Source organism: Belonocnema kinseyi, chromosome 4, assembly GCF_010883055.1.
Source record: "Belonocnema kinseyi isolate 2016_QV_RU_SX_M_011 chromosome 4, B_treatae_v1, whole genome shotgun sequence".
Taxonomy (NCBI): domain Eukaryota; kingdom Metazoa; phylum Arthropoda; class Insecta; order Hymenoptera; family Cynipidae; genus Belonocnema; species Belonocnema kinseyi.
Genome location: NC_046660.1, coordinates 27,928,736 through 27,946,349, shown reverse-complemented (window position 1 = coordinate 27,946,349; position 17,614 = coordinate 27,928,736). Strand labels below are relative to the sequence as shown.

Sequence of the window (17,614 nt, the reverse complement as noted above, 5' to 3'; positions counted from 1 at the left end):
GAAAATTCATATTTGTCAGTAGAAAATTAATCTTGATTGCAATTTCAAATATTGGATTTAAATCGTTTGTAATTTCTTGAAAATTCTACGTTTTTGGTAGAAATTTAATCTTCTTGGTTGAAAATTAAACTATTTCATGAAAAATTTATCTATTTTGTTGAGAATTGATCTTTTTTTAGTGGAAAACTCAACTGTTTTTTAATAAATTAGCATTTTTTGTTCGAAACTTCAATAATCTAGTAAAAAATTTAAATATTTAATTGAATATTTATTTATGTTAGGGAAAAGTATTTTTTTAGGGTGAAAAGGAAACTTCTTGGTAGAAAGTTTAACTACTTTTTTAACAGTTTATTTTTTTCTTTGACGATTCCTAATATTCCATTTTTTTGTTAAAAATTGTATTAAAAAATTTTTAAATTCAACTATATACTTAAAAATTTTTAGAATTGAAGGAAATATAAAATAAAAATTAATAAAATAAAATATTGACTAACATGACATCCATTGTTTAAAAACTATTTAGTTAAAAATTTATATAATTTTATCGAAAATTCATATTTGTTAGTAGAAAATTAATCTTCTTGATTGCAATTTTCGATCTACTTGGTTAAAAATTTATATATTTTGTTAAGAATTTATATTTTTTTTCGTATAAAACTGAAATATTTTGAAGAAAGCTCGTCTTTTTAATTTAAAATGCAATTATTTATTTGCAAATGAATCGTTTGTGGTCAATTTTGTCCAATTAGCTAAGAATTTAAAAAATACGTTTCAAGGAAAATTAAAAATAAAAAAAAAACAGTAGTATTAGTATAAAATTGTGAAAAAAATTAGTCTTTAGTATCATTTTTTCTCTTTCGAAAATAGAAAAATGGTGTCTTCGTTCAAAAAAAGTGTCAAATAGTGTAAATAGTGTTGAGCCCGAGATCTGATTTAACATTAAAAAGTAGAAATATTTTTAAAAAAATTTAATTTTTCTTTTAATAAAACTTACGCGGATAATAACTGCATGGGCTGGTAAATTTACACCCCAGGCTAACGTAGAAGTGCAAACCAACACTTTGATTGCTCCCTCAGAAAAAAGTCTCTCAACCAAATTTCTGAAAACAAAATCAATTAATAAAATCGATATTGATATACAGGGTGGACACGCTGGGGCTTACATACATGGTGAGTTGAATGCTACCCGAATTGCACAGCAGCAGGGGAGAAGCCATTATACAGGGGTATTTTCATATTTCGCGCCTTTAAAGTTGCATTCGGATCGGCCAAGGCCGTGCATCTTCGCATCAAGTTCATGATAGTTTCCATTGTTGCGTTCGAAACTTCAAGCGGTTATGTTCAGATTCACCTGTTTTCCCTAATCGCTGTCAGTGAATGTAGGCAATGTTAATTTAAAGCTTACGCATGTAATATTTCATTCACTTTATTTGAAACATATCCTGTGTATTCATAACACTGATTTCAAATTATTTATGTCTTACGGTCCAATTGTAAATCGAAAAAATAAATATGAGTCAAAAAAACATGTTCTCCGAAACTCAGATATTTATTTAATAGAAAAAACTCCTTTCAAAACTTCCTGACGTTTCAGTACACATGCGTACCTTTTTCAAAGGTTCTTAAACCTGAGTTGATGATAGTTTAAATAGTCAAACAGATCAATTTTCAATAAAGAAAAGGAACATTTAATTATAAATAAACACTTTTATTATTTGTAATTACTATATAACATAACCTATATTGTTTTGACACTTGTATCCGTTTGAAGTTTCGAACGCAACCATGGAAACTATTGTAAACTTGATCCGAAGATACAAGGACTTGACGGAATGGCCAATCCGAATGAAACTTTAAAGGCGCGAAATATGAAAATACCCCTGTATAATGGCTTCTCCTCTGCTGCTGTGCAATTCGGGTGGCATTCAACTCGCCATGTATGTAAGCCCCAGCGTGTCCACCCTTGTATATATGTTTTTAATTTACCAAACAAAATACTTGCCTGTCGCTGCGTAACATGCCGGCATGATGAACTGAAAATCCGTACGAAAAAAGTTCTTCAAGATGCTTGTTGTGAGCTTTTCCAAAAGTTCTTTGATTCAATTTAGATCTGCTGCCTTCTGGAGAAAATAATGTGTGAGTCCCATTTTGCAGGGCCATTTCCTTCAAGACATTTGCTGTACGAATTGTCGCGTTTCGGGCGTGAACAAACACCATCACCTGGGTGAATATAATCAGTTCAAATTATTGAAACTGTATAATGATTTGAAACTAAATCAATCCTTTCATCGGCCGACACATATTTATTAATGTTAAATTTTAGAATCATTTTATCACAGAAATTATTGTTCTGTTTTTAATGCCTAAAGTAAAAATCCATTAAAAAAATTAAGTCTTCAAGACTGCACTTTAAAATTCTTTAAATTTAAAATGTACAAATAAAACAAAAAATCTAAGATGAAGAATTTTTTAAGTCAAAGATTTTTGAAGTACGCATTATAAACCAAATGATATCATAATTGAAAGATATTCATTCAACTAATTATTTTTAAAGCTGTTGAAATCGAACTTGGACTATTTTGAAGATTGTAAATTTGCCATCCGAGCTAATAAAATAATAAAATGTTTCACCTAAATTATATTTTCAAATTTTCTTAGAACCACTTCACAGTAGGATGCCGATTTTTGAATTAAATCGACAAAAAAAAGATCGAAAACGACCAACTTATGTTGATAGGAAAAGGACGCAAATTACAATGAAATGTGTAATAATAACATTGTTTTTACGTCGTTATCAGAGATTTAATTAAAATTAATTTTACACAAAACTAACTTTAACTGGAATAATTGAATTTTCAACCAATTAGAGATGAATTTTTAGTTAAAACCATGAATCTTCAACAAAAATTAATTTTGAACAAAAGAGTTCAACTTTCAAACAAGCAGTGGAATTTTCCACTAAAAACTATAAATTTTCAACAAAAAATGGAAATTTTAAGTAGAAATTGTATATGCTTTGATTGAAAATTCAACTTAATCTATGTCATGGTTAAAAATTTATCGTCTTTATTTTTAATTTTATGTTTTGTTTTGTTGAAAATGTAACTATTTGTTTTAAAAGAATTGTTTATGTTTAAAGATTTAATTGAAATTGATGGTACCTGGAATAGTTAAATTCAGTTAGAAAAATTAATTTTCAAACAAAACTTGAATTTTTAACTAAACAGAAAATTTTCAATAAAAATTATGGCATTTCAAATTGGTATAACTACATTTTTAGTTAAAAAAGAAGAGCTTTGAACAAAACAAAAAAAAAACAAGAAATAATTTTTAAAAAATAGTTACATTTTTAAACAAAGTAATGAATCTTTAACTATAATAGTTTAATTTTAAATCGATAAGATGAATTTTTAACTAAAATGATCATCTTTAACTAGAATTCTCTGCCGGATTAATTGAATTTTCAACCAAAAAGGCGAACTTTCAACTAAAAAAAAAAAAATGATTTTGCAACCGAAAATTGAATAGTTAACTTTTTAGTTTAAAAAATAATTTTCAACCAGGGATAAAGTTCAATAAAATTACAATAAAATAGATGAAGTTTCAACTGGAACAGTTAAATTTTTAGTAAGAAAAAAAATTAATTTTCAGCCAAAGAAAAAATCAAAACAATTTTTAACAAAATAGATCATTTTTCAACCAAAGATATGAATTTTCAACCAACATAGAATAGCTGAATTTTCAGTTGATGAAATTAATTTAAAGACAAGACTTACAACGAAAATAATTAATCTTTAATTGAAATAATTGAATTTTTAACAACAAACTGTAACTTACAATCAAGTAGTATTATTTTCAACCAAAAAGAAGCATTTTCAAACAAGAATATTAATTTTTAAACTGAAAAGATCAAATTTCAATCAAAAATTGAATAATTAAATTTTCAGTGGAAAAAATTAATTTCAAAAATAAAAGAAACTAATTTAAAAAAAAAGAGTTAAATACAGTAATGTAAAGTTACTTTAACAAATAAAGAATCATTGTTTTTCAATTTATTATTGAATTTTTTTAAATTCTCTCAAATAAAATTCTCGGACTTGAAAAAAATGCCCTGAAATTTCCAGATTTTTCCAAAAATCAGGCCTCGCAGTCCCTATGGGATAAAATATAAGGACCAAAGAGTACTTTTTGTCACGTTTATAGGGTACTTTTTCGCGCTCAATGGGTAATAAATTTAGGATAAATTCAGAAGATTTCAGAACAATTCAAATTACATTTAAAAGAATTCAAATGAATTGGAAAAATGTTAAAAAATCACAAAAATCCATTGATTTTCGTAAAATTGGAATGAATTTAGAGGAATTTAAGATAAAAGAGGAGAATTCGATGAAATTCATAAAAATTCAAGGTAAAATAAAAAAATAAATTTAAAACAATTTGAAGATTTGGAAAAACTACATTCAATTCAGTAACTTTGAATCAGCTTGTAAAAATGCAAGGTAGCTCAAATAATTTGATGAAATTCCTAAGAACTCAAGATGAGGTTAATAAAATTCAGGATTAATTAAATAAAATCTTCTAAAAATGACCAAAAAATTCACTGAATTAAGAAGAATTGAGTGATTTTATAAGGATTTAAGTAAATTTAAAAATTGAAGATAATTCCAAATAATTTAACATGAATTCAGGGTAAGTTCCAAAAAAATTCAAGTGTCTTCAAATCTTTGAACCCCTACTAATTTCTAACACAAGAACTGACTAATGATTACAAAACAGTTCAAGATAAAGTCAAAAGAACTGAGGTGAATTGGAACAATTTTAAGAATTGAACAAAAATTTGATTACAATAAATTTTAAGTGAATTCCGATAAATTTCAAAGAAATCAGAAGAAGTCGAAGAAATTCATTAAAAAAATCAACCTGAATTTAAAAAGCCCTCAAGTGAATTAAAAAAATAAATAAAATATGGAAAAGCTAATTTAATTGGGTAAATCTCTTAAAAATTTTTAAATATCTTTGGAGTCTTTCTTAAGTATTTCAAGTCTCATTAAATTACTGAAATCAATACAAAATTTCTTTGTAATCTTTTAAAATAATTAAAATTATTTTAAATTCTTTACACTCCTCTGAAATTTTTTAAAGATCTTGAAAATGGCAAGGAGTTTGAAGAAAAAAAAGCATTAAAATATTTCAAATCCTTCAATCATTTTATCAATTGACTCTCAGGATCAATTAAATTAAAACTTTTAAAAATTAAAAAAGAAATCCACTTAATTATATAGGCAAAAGTAAATTTATAGAGATTCAAGTATAAATTATTTAAAATGCTATAAAATATTATACAATTCTATGATATTCTATGATGATATTTTATGAAATTATCGAAAATATATTAATACACATTGAGAGTTTTAAAATCCCTTGAAATCGTTCCATATATTCAGAAATTGTAAACATTTTTTTATCCTATAATATTTCAAAAGCTTTAAAATCACTTTCGATTAATGAAATCAATTGAAAATTTCTTCTTGATCTTTTAAAATAATCCAAACTATTTAAAATCTTTTACATTCCTTTGAAATTTCGTAAAGCTCTTGAAAATTCTAAGGAATTAAAAAAAAATGCGATAAAATATTTCAAATCATTTTATCAATTGATCCTAAGGATAACTAAATTAAAACTTTTAAAAATTAGAACAAGAATACATGGAATAAAGTAGAAAAGAGTAAAATTATAGAAATACAAGTGAATTAAAAAACTTCCAGTGAATTCATAAAATTGAAGAGAATACCAAATCTTTTCAAACCTTTAAAACTCTTTAAAATACATCACTTCTCATGAATAAATTCTATAAAATCCACTGAAATATTATAAAATTCCATGATATTCCATGATGATATTTTTTTAAATCACGGAAAATGTATTAAAATACATTGAGAGTTATTGAAATTCTAGAAAATAATTTATCCTATAATATTTCAAAAGCTTTAAAATCCCTTCAAAATAATGAAATTAATTTAAGAAAATCCTTGGAATCTTTTAAAACCCACTAAAATAATTCCAATTAAAATCTCCTGAAAATGCCTTAAAAGTTGTCAAAATACCCAAAAATCATAAAAATTCTTTAAAATTATTAGTATCTATTAAAAATTTTTCGAAGCCTTCATACATACCTAGAAATATTTCAAAGAATTCAAGATAATTCAAAAATAGGTATAAACCAGAAATCAGGGTGGCTGTTTTAACCAAAAAAAAAAAAATTCCCGGTCATTTCCCGGGGTTTTCCCAGTTCGCAAACATTTTTCACGGCCAATGAAATTTAAAAAATCAAAATATATTCTAAACATTTTTCCATATAAAGTAATAAACAACAAATTAAACCATTCAAAGTAGAACATTTGAATTTCAAACTTTTAAAATTGAAGTTTAAAAGTTTTTCAATTCAAAAATTGTGTACTCAAATGCTCAAAAATGTACACGTAACAAATGGAAAGTACTAAAACTTTTAAATTGAACAGTTTTAAGTGAAACGCAAATAAACAGCAAATTTTAAAACTTTTATAAATTATAGAGTTAAAAAATTCAGATTAAGTTTCAAAAATATAAATCCACGTTAACATTTTCAATAGTCTAAATTAAAAAATTAAGCAATGAACTTTACAATTTTTTTAAATTATATTATTTTAAGTAATTTTAAGCTAGACACATTAAAAATTGAAAAATAATTTTTTTAACTTAACATTTCTATAATTAGAAGTTAAATTATTTTAATTTTAAATAGTCTAGGCATCCTTTAAAAGCTTTAAATTTTATTTCAAAATCTTGAGAAATCTAGAAGTGGTTTTAAATTATTCCAAATCCAAAATAATTTAAAAATTTTTTTCGGAACTTTAAAATATATTACAAAAGAAATTGAATTTTTTCTATAACTTTTAAAAAATCCTGCTAATTAAGAAAAAAATAATTTGAATTCATAAATAATAATAGAACACTTATTATTCGTAAAAATATTAGAGTAATTTTAGGAGATTTTTAGAATGTTTGCAAAGATTAGAAATAAATTTTGAACTGAAATAATTAGAAATACTTACAGCCGAATTTAAAATACAATGTAGATTTTGGCAGATTTCAAACAAAACATTTAGAATTTTTTTAATAATTGCGAAAGACTTTAAAAGAATAAAAAATGTTCTTAAGATTCTTAGGCAAATTAAAAATGATTTTTCACTTTGAAAAATTACTGTAACAAAAAATTTAAGAAGATTTCAAAATATTAAAAAATTTATCAAAGAAGAATATGGAAGATTTTAAGGATTTTTCTTTAATTTGCAGGATTTTCAAAAATTCTAGGAAAATTTCGATTAATTTAAAAATATTGTTCTGAAAAAAATGTTAACACACTTCGTTTAAATTACTTGAAATAATTTCAAGTTTTTAATTAATTTTTAATATTTTCAAAACTTCTAAATATTTCTTACAATTAGTCAAATTTTTTCTACAAATAGTAAGTAAAATATTACTAAATATTAAATACTTATTCTTTTTCTACATTAAGAAATTCCAAATTAAATGTGAAATTTTACAAAATGTCAAATGTCAAAAAATTAAAAAAAAATTTAAATGTCAAATGTCAAATCAAAAGTCAAATTTTTCTACAAATAATAAGTGAAATATTGCCAAATATTAAATACTTATTCTTTTTCTACATTAAGAAATTTAAAATTAAATGGGAAAAAATTTAAATAATTTTGACTCACAATATTTATAATTTAATTAAATTAATTTTAATTTAATTAAAAAATTTTAATTTTCACTTTGAAAAATTATTGTAACAAAAAATTTAGGAAGATTTTAAAATATTAAAAAATTTAACAAAGAAGAACATAGAAGATTTTAAGAATTTTTTTTTAATTTGCAGGATTTTCAAAAATTCTAGGAAAATTTCGATTAATTTAAAAATATTGTTCTGAAAAAAATGTTAACACACTTCGTTTAAATTACTTGAAATAATTTCAAGTTTTTAATTAATTTTTAATATTTTCAAAACTTCTAAATATTTCTTACAATTAGTCAAATTTTTTCTACAAATAATAAGTAAAATATTACTAAATATTAAATACTTATTCTTTTTATACATTAAGAAATTTCAAATTACATGGTATACAATTTTAATAATTTCGAATCACAATATTTTTAATTTAATAAAAACCTTTAATTATGACTATATTATTATGGATTTATTTTCAAGTTGAAAAAATGCACGTTTACATTTTTTAATAGCTGAAAAAATTAATAGAAATACCTGAAACTCTGAATTAAAAATAAAATTATCGGAATAAATGATGTATTAATTTCAATTCTTATCAAGACTTTTGGATTCAAACAGTTACAATCTGGAAATTCTCAAATTTTTCACGGATCTAGAATTGTTTGGAAAAATCAATTCCATTAAAAAAATAATTTATTTATTAATATTTGCAGTAGATAAAATAAAACTGTTTCTTATCAAAAAAATTCCACTTCAAATGCTTTTAATTTTCAATTATTTGAATCCTCAAAACTGCACTTTAAATATTTCAAAAACTGTTAAAATCGAACTTGGGCAAATTTTTCTTCTGAAAATTCGTAAAATTCCCGGTTTCCCTGTCCGGCGGCCACCTTGTTTTTTATTTAAAAAATCTTCGAATTTAAAAACTTCTGATTTTTTTTTTTAACTTTTAAAACTGCATTTTTAAATTCTTTAAATTAAAATATATGCATAAAAATTAAAAATATAAAATGGAAAATTTGTAAAGTGAAAGATTTTCGAATTAACCATTCTAAACTAAATGATATAATAATTGATCAAAATCACAATTTAACAACTTATTTAAAAAATGGTTGGAATCAAAGACGAATAACATTTTTATTATAAATATTTTGTAAAATTCCCGGTCAAAAAATAATTTCACTGTCATTTCTCGGTTCAGCGGCCTGTTTTTAAAATTAGTTTTTAATAATTCCGTAGATTAATATAAATTATTTTTTTACCTGAGTTTTCGAAGTTTGAATTAATCAAACATAAAATTAATGTCGTAGAGTAAATACAAAAATAAAGAATGTCATTGGAAATTTATCCTTAAAAAAAAAATGTGTTTTTAAGTCAAAGAAAAATGTTTTTCGGTTCAATTTTCTTTTAATTTATGTGGACCGCAGGACATAAAGAAAAATCTATGATTGAACATTATTGAAACTGTCTGCAATCAGAGAATTTTAAATCAGAAATTAGAAACACTGACCTGATGACCCTTTCCGACCATATTTACAACTTCGTTGTAGCAGACAGTGTCCATATCTGCCATTTGTTGAAGCGGTTTCATGGCTTTGACGCCAAAGAAAGTTTGACTCAGAGGCACTGGTCGAAATCGATAATCAAAATAGAATAAACCTTTGTAGGGATTTACTCTCAAGAATCGTGCGACGTCCACGTAGTTGGGCAAGGTAGCCGAGAGACCTACGATTCTAATCATACTTTGCGAAGACTCGACCTGGCAATTAAAAATTGAAATCATTTAATTATTTGGAAGGCAAGAAGATCTGATCAAGTTTTTTTAATCGGAAAATCGTCCGAGGAGGCGCTAAAATCAGTTTTAATTTTAACGTTTCAGGGTGTCTACTCAAATCTCTAACAATTCCAGGTTTTTTTCCAGATACTGTATTAAAATCAATATAAACCGCTTTAAATTCCTATATTTTTAAGTAAAAATATGCAATTTTCAAGAAGAGAGATGAATTTTTAACCAGAATTGAATTTTCAGCCTAAACGATAAATTTTCTACTAAAGACAATGAATTCTTTACAAAACATATGAATTTTCCACCAAATAGTAGAATTTTCAACGAAAAAATATAAATTTTTAAACAAATAGTTTAATTTTGAATGAAAAAAAATATATAACTTTTCAACCCAAAAATGAAATAGTTCAATTTTTGAGTTAAGAAAAATTAATTTTCCAGAAAAAATGTCAAGCACTGATAAATTTTCTACTTGAAAAGATATTTTTAAACGAAAAGAAAAATGAATTTTAAACCAAATAGATGAATTTTCAAACAACAAATTAATTATTAAACAAGAAGATTAATTTTGTACTGAAAAGGACGAATTTTGATTAAAATTCATGAATTATCAATCAAAAAATATAAATTTTGAATAAAAAAATATTAATTTTAAACAAAAAAAGATAAATTTTCAACAAAAAATGAAATAGTTCAATATTTAGTTAGAAAAATGTCAATTAGTGATGAATTTTCACACAATAAATTAATTACGAATCAAGAGGATTAATTTTGTACTTAAAAGGACGAATTTTTATTAAAATTCATGATTTTTCCACGAAATCGTTGCATTTTCAAGCAAAAAATATTAATTATCTACCAAATAGTTTAATTTTGAACAAAATAAAGATCAATTTTCAACCAAAAATGTCAACCAGTGATGAATTTTCAACTTGAACAGATGTTTTCAAACGAAAAAAAAAATTAATTCTAAACCAAAAAAATGAATTTTCAAACAATAAATAAATTATGAAGCAAGAAGATTAATTTTGTACTGAAAATGACGAATTTTTATTAAAATTCATAAATTATCAATCAAAAAATATAACGTTTCAACCAAAAAATATCAATTTTAACTAAATAGTTTAATTTTAAAAAATATATAAATTTTCAACCAAAAAATGAAATAGTTCAATTTTCAGTTAACAAAAATTAATTTTCCAGAAAAAAATATCAACCAATGATGAATTTCCAATTTGAACAGATGTTTTTGAACGAAAAAAAATTAATTCTAAACCAAAAAGATATATGTTCAAACAATAAATTAATTATGAAGCAAGAAGATTAATTTTGTACTGAAAATGACGAATTTTTATTAAAATTCATAAATTTTCTACCAAATCGTTGAATTGAAAATTCAATGATGAATTTTCAACCAAATAGTTTAATTTTGAAAGAAAAGATCAATTGTCAACAAAAACGAAATAGTTCAATTTTCAGTTAAGAAAAATTAATTTTCAACAAAAAAATGTCAACCAGTGATGAATTTTTAACTTGAACAGATATTTTTAAAGAAAAAAATGAATTATAAACCAAAAAGACGGAAAGAAATGAATTTTAAAACAAAAAGATAAATTTTCAAACAATAAATGAATTATTAAACAAGAAGATTAATTTTTTACTAAAAAGCAGAAATTTTTATTAAAATTCATGAATTATCAATAAAAAAATATAACTTTTCAATCAAAAAATATCAATTTCGCCCAAATAGTTTTATTTTGAACAAAAAAAAAGATATATATATACAACCAAAAATGAAATTGTTCAATTAATTTTTTATTGAAATGAACGAATTTTTATTAGAATTTATGAATTTTTCACAAAATTCTTGAATTTTCAAACAATAAATTAATTATTAAACAAGAAGATTAATTTTGTACTGAAAAGGACGAATTTTTATTAAAATTCATTAATTTTCTACCAAATCGTTGATTTTTCAACCAAAAAATATCAATTTTATCCAAATAGTTTAATTTTGAACAAAATAAAGATCAATTTTCAACCAAAAATGAAATAGTTCAATTTGCAGTTAAGAAAAATTAATTTTCAAGAAAAAAATGTCAACCAGTGATGAATTTTCAACTTGAACAGATATTTTTCAACAAGAAAATTTTTTAACTAAGGAGATGAATTTTCAACACGAAAAGAAAATTAATTCTAAAACAAAAACATGAATTTTCAAACAATAAATTAATTATGAAGCAAGAAGATTAATTTTGTACTGAAAAGGACGAATTTTTATTAAAATTCATAAATTTTCCACCAAATCGTTGAATTTTCAAGGAAAAAATATCAATTTTCAACCAAATAATTTAATTTTGAAAAAAAGATCAGTTTTCAACCAAACATGAAATTGTTCAATTTTCAGTTGAGAAAAATTTTCCAAAAAAAATGTAAGCTAGTGATGAATTTTCAATTTGAACAGATATTTAAAAAAATGAATTTTCAAACAACAAATTAATTATTAAACAATAAGATTAATTTTGTACTAAAAATAAACGAATTTTTATTGAAATTCATGACTTTTCCAACAAACCATGGAATTTTTGAACCAAAAAATATCAATTTTCAACAAGAAATTAAATAGTTTTATTTTCAGTTAACAAAAATTAATTTTCCAGAAAAAATGTCAACCGGTGAGGAATTTTCAACTCATCAAACAGATATTTTTAAACGAAAAAAAAAATTAATTTTAAACCAAAAAGATGATTTTTCAAACAATAATTTCATTATTAAACAATAAGATTAATTTTGTACTAAAAAAAAACGAATTTTTATTGAAATTCATGACTTTTCCAACAAACCATGGAATTTTTGAACCAAAAAATGTCAATTTTCAACCAAATAGTTTAATTTTGAAAAAAGATAAATTTTCAACCAAAAATTAAATAGTTCTATTTTCAGTTAACAAAAATTAATTTTCCAGAAAAAAATGTCAACCGGTGATGAATTTTCAACTCAAACAGATATTTTTAAACGAAAAAAAAATTAATTTTAAACCAAAAAGATGATTTTTCAAACAATAAATACATTATTAAATAAAAAGATTAATTTTAGACTGAAAAGGACGAATTTTTATTGAAATTCATGAATTTTCTACCAAACCAAAACATATAAATTTTCAACCAAAAATTAAATAGTTCTATTTTCAGTTAGCAAAAATTAATTTTCCAGAAAAAAATGTCAACCGGTGATGCATTTTTATCTTAAACAGATATTTCTAAACGAAAAAAAATGAATTTTCCACCAAACCATGGAATTTTTGAACCAAAAAATACCAATTTTCAACAAGAAATTAAATAGTTCTATTTTCAGTTAACAAAAATTAATTTTCCAGAAAAAAATGTCAACCGGTGAGGAATTTTCAACTCAAACAGATATTTTTAAACGAAAAAAAAAATTAATTTTAAACCAAAAAGATGATTTTTCAAACAACAAATTAAATATTAAACAAGAAGATTAATTTTTTTACTTAAAAGAACAAATTTTTAATAGAATTCATGAATTTTCAATCAAAAAGATTAATTTTTAACAAAACAGTAACCTTTTTAACCAAACGAATGAATTTTCAAGCAAGAATCTTAATTTTATATAAAATGTCAAGGAAATAGTTAAATTATCAACCCAATCATTTTCAACAAAAATCAAGAATATTTAGTCAAAAAATAAGTTTCTAACAAAGTAGTTTAACTTTGAACTTGAAAGCTTTGGAATTTTCAAATAAAACAAGAAAATAGATGATATTAATAGATTTCAAAACTAGTTTTATTGTTTTTTTTATGTCAACCCACAATTCCGAATTTAAAAGTATATAATCTGAAACCAAAAAGTGTTAAATAAAAATACACTATATTTTTAAGAAAAATTGTCCGTTTTATAACCTAATATTTTAATAATATTAAAAATTAACTACAATGTTTATTATTATTTATTATTATTCTCCTCTTTTCTACTTTTTCTCGTTTTTAAACTTCAATGCGAAAAAAAGTTTAACCTAATAATAAAATCTAAGTATTTTTTGTTAAGAATTTATATTATTGGGTTAAAAAATTGGTGATTTATTCTACCTTTTTGTTGAAAATTCACCTTTTTGGCTTGAAAATTCAACAATTTGATTGAAATTCTTTTTCTTTCTCGACTAAATATTTGTTTTTGGTTGCACATTTAAATATTTTGTTTGAAATTGATCTTTTTTGTTTGGAAAGTTCATCACCTTTTTGGTTAAAAATGCAACTGTGGTTGAAAATTAAGTTTTTTTGGTTGAAAATGAACTTTTTTGTTGCAAATTCAAACGTTTTTTAATTTCAACTAATTGGTTGAAAATTGAACTATTTTCTTAAAAGTTCATCTTTTGTTTAAAAATTCATAATTTAGGTTGAAAATTTCTATTGTTAATTAATATTCAAGAATTTTTAACCAAAGAATTTAATTCTTAACAAAATAGTTGAATTTTTAACAAAACATAAAATTTTTAACCAAACGAATGAATTTTCAAGTAAGAATATTAAATTTCTATAAAAACAACGAAATTTAAAAAAAAATATATAAATTTTCCACAAAGAAACACAAATTTTACCCAAAAATGAGACATAGTTTAATTTTCTGTAAAACAAAATTTGAACGAAAAAAAAAACAACAAAATGTCAATTAAATATATAAATTTTGAACCCAATCATTTTTAATAAAGAAAAAAAAAGAATATGTAATCAAAAAATGAGTTTCTAACCGAGTAGTTTAAGTTTGAACACATTAGTTGAATTTTCAACCAACAAGATGAATTTTCAAGCAAGAAGATTAATATCCTACAAAAAAAAATTCAGCAAAATGCATACATTTTTAACTAAAAATGGAATAGTTCAATTTACAGTTAAAAAAAGGAAATTTCCACAAGAAAAAATGTCAACCATTGATCAAATTTCAACTGAAATAGATGAATTTTAAAATCAAAATATAAATTTTCAATTAAAATGATAAAAATTTAACTGGAATAGTGGAATTTTTAACAAAAAAGATGAATTTTCAATCAAGAAGATTAATTTCTACCAAAAAAAGGGAAGTTTCAACCAAAAAAAATAATGCTTGAAGTTGAAAATTTAACTATCTTAAAAACTTTAATTATTTTGTTGAAAATTTACATTTTTGGGTTAAAAAATTTAATGGCTTTGCAGAAAATAAGTCATTTTTGTCTCTAAAATTCGAAGATTTGGTAGAGAATTTACCTATTTGGTTGAAAATACATCCTATCATTTTCGTTGAAAATTTATTCTGATTTTATTGAAAATTTAGTTCGTTACTGAAAATTTAATTATTCTATTTTTAGTTAAAAATTAATTTCCATGGTTGAAAATTTAACTAAATTGTTGAAAATTCGTTTCTTTCTTGTTTGAAAATTTATTTTACTAACTGAAAATTCAAGTATATAAATTTTGGTACAAAGTTTATCCGTTTTATTTTGTTAACAATTTATTTCTTTTTTAGCTAGAGATTTATAATTTTAATTGAAAATTAACTTTGACATTTTTAGTTTTTGTGGAAAATTTACCTTTTGTGATAGAAATGTAATCTTTGTCGTTAAAAACTGTTCTGTTTTGTCGAAAATTTATCTATCATATTTTTTGTTAGGAATTAATTTCTCTGTTTAAAAAAAAATGTTCAGTTACAAATATTTCTAAATTTTTTTTTTTGTTGAAAATATATATTTTTTCCGATGAAACTTAAATTCATTTTGCTGAAAACGCATTTTTTGTTTTTGTTTAAAATATACTTTTCTAGCTTCAAATTGAACTAGTCTAGTTTTCGCTGGTAAATTTATCTTTTTTTAGTTGAAAATTTATATACTTTATTGAAACTGTATATTTTTGGTAGAAAATTCATCTTTTGAGTTTAAATTTGAATTATTTGCTTGATAATTCATTTTTTCTGTTGAAAAATGATTGCTTTTACTCAAAATTTAATTATTCCATCTTTACTAAAAAAAATCATTTTTTTCATGAAAAAAAAACAACGAAAGAACTAAAAAATCTTAATTGCCAATTCTAATTTCAAAAATTCAACCAATTAAATATTAGTTTCAAAATTAGAACCTATGAAAGGCAAAAATGTAAAATTGAACTATTATACACTCTTGAAATTTTCCAATAAAATATTTTTCTATTTGAAATTATTTATTTGCCTAAATCTCCAACTAAAAATCGGAGAACTTTACGATATTAAATTGAAAATTAAATAAATAATAATGAAACAAGATTGCTGTGATATGATTCGATTTTTTTTTAAATTTATACAATTTTCAGTTTTGTAGTTCGAAATTGCTTTTTATTTACATCTAAAATTATCAAATTCAAAACTATCAAGGCTTTTAATATGAAATTTTGAAATATTTATTAGCAAAATGGTCTTGTCAATTTAAATAATTATTTGAATTTGAAAAGACAATATTGTGACATTTTAAATTTGAAACCTCCAAGAATAAATCTATTAATTTTTGTTTAAAACTTTTTTTTTTTCAAGGCCTCAGATTAATTTGTTTTAGAATAGCGCATTCAAAATTATAATTTTTAATTAAAAATATAGAAATTTTAAAGACTATAAATATAGATAGAGTTTTTTTTTACTAAAAAATTCAATTTTTATTTTTAAAAATCACTGTCATTTTCACCGTTCGAACTTACAGAATTTTAAGTATTGCTCGAAACATTATGAAATTATAGATTTTAATTATTCTAAAGACTTTTCCGATGCTTTAAATTGCTCGCTTACCTGTCTCAAAGTTCTAGCAACAACGGCCTCCACAACAGGCCCACGATCCCCGTGCAGCAAATGAACTTCATCAATAATCAGCAATTTTACGATACTCGTGAGGGCAATGTCTCCGGTACCTTTTCTTGACACAACATCCCACTTTTCAGGAGTTGTTACAATCATTTGTGTTTGCATTATTTCACTCTTTGTCAGTTGCATATCACCAGTCAATTCCTTTACCGATACACCTAAGCATTCCAGTCTAGAAGAAATAAAAAATATCTAACAAGAGTATGCAGACTTCGAAATCAGTTTGGAGATCAAAAATAGTGCAAATAGTGTCCAAATTGTTTCAAAATAGTTCAAAAATAGTACAGGGTGGTCGTTTTAATCAAAGAAAAAATTCCCGGCTATTTACCTGTTTTTTCCCCGATTCGCAAATACTTTTCACGGTCAATGCACTTTCAAAATTAAAATTCTAAAGCTAACCGTTTTTCGTTTGAATTACTAAAAAATGGACTGGAAATTAAAGAACTCAAGGTGGAATTCTTATGTTCTAGACATTTAAAATCAAAATTTAAAAGCTTTTTTAAGGGAGGGGGGGTCCTGTGAGTGTCGAAAAATCAATTTTTTCTTTTGTATTTTCGTATAGTGCAACATTTCAAAAATGTTCTGTCCAAATTTCAAGTCATTTGGATAAAAAACTCTCTAAACTATTGAGCTTTAAGCCTCCGCTCCTTCGAAGCGAGAAATTTGTCCGGTCGACCAGTTGTTGCGCGGTGATTTTGTAACAATATTCGTCAGAATTTTCCATAAATTTTGATGCAGAAAATCTGCTTTATGCAGCTGAAATCGATAATTTAGTGTGAATATAAAAAAAATCTTTTTTCCTTACTTTTTCAAAGTTTAAAACACTAAATGCGTTTTACTCAAAACTACCATTTTCAAAATCGGTGTCAACTCTCACTCAAAAACTACTGCATCGATTCTTTTCAAATCTTGCACACAATTTTCGTATATAAAATACCCTACGTCGTTTTTTTTTTTTACATTGAAGAAATTTTAGACGCGTTATTCGCCCGGTCGAGCAGATGTTGCGCAGTAATTTTGTAACAATATTCCACAGAATTTTCCATAAATTTTGATGCAGAAAATCTGCTTTATGCAGCTGAAATCGATAATTTAGTGTGAATTAAAAAAACATCTTTTTTCCTTACTGTTTCAAAGTTTAAAACACTAAATGCGTTTTACTCAAAACTACCATTTTCAAAATCGGTGTC

General features: G+C 23.5%; 1 protein-coding gene across 1 annotated transcript in view; it reads right to left on the bottom strand.

The window, feature by feature from the left end:
• LOC117170806 (activating signal cointegrator 1 complex subunit 3) overlaps nucleotides 1-17,614 on the bottom strand; it is a 103,986-nt gene that overhangs the window by 54,151 nt on the left and 32,221 nt on the right. The window contains exons 10-13 of the mRNA XM_033357845.1: nucleotides 16,353-16,596; nucleotides 9,279-9,527; nucleotides 2,003-2,220; nucleotides 995-1,100 (exon numbers count right to left, since the gene is read on the bottom strand). Coding sequence (XP_033213736.1) covers nucleotides 995-1,100; nucleotides 2,003-2,220; nucleotides 9,279-9,527; nucleotides 16,353-16,596 — 817 coding nt within the window. The remainder of the gene's footprint in view (nucleotides 1-994; nucleotides 1,101-2,002; nucleotides 2,221-9,278; nucleotides 9,528-16,352; nucleotides 16,597-17,614) is intronic.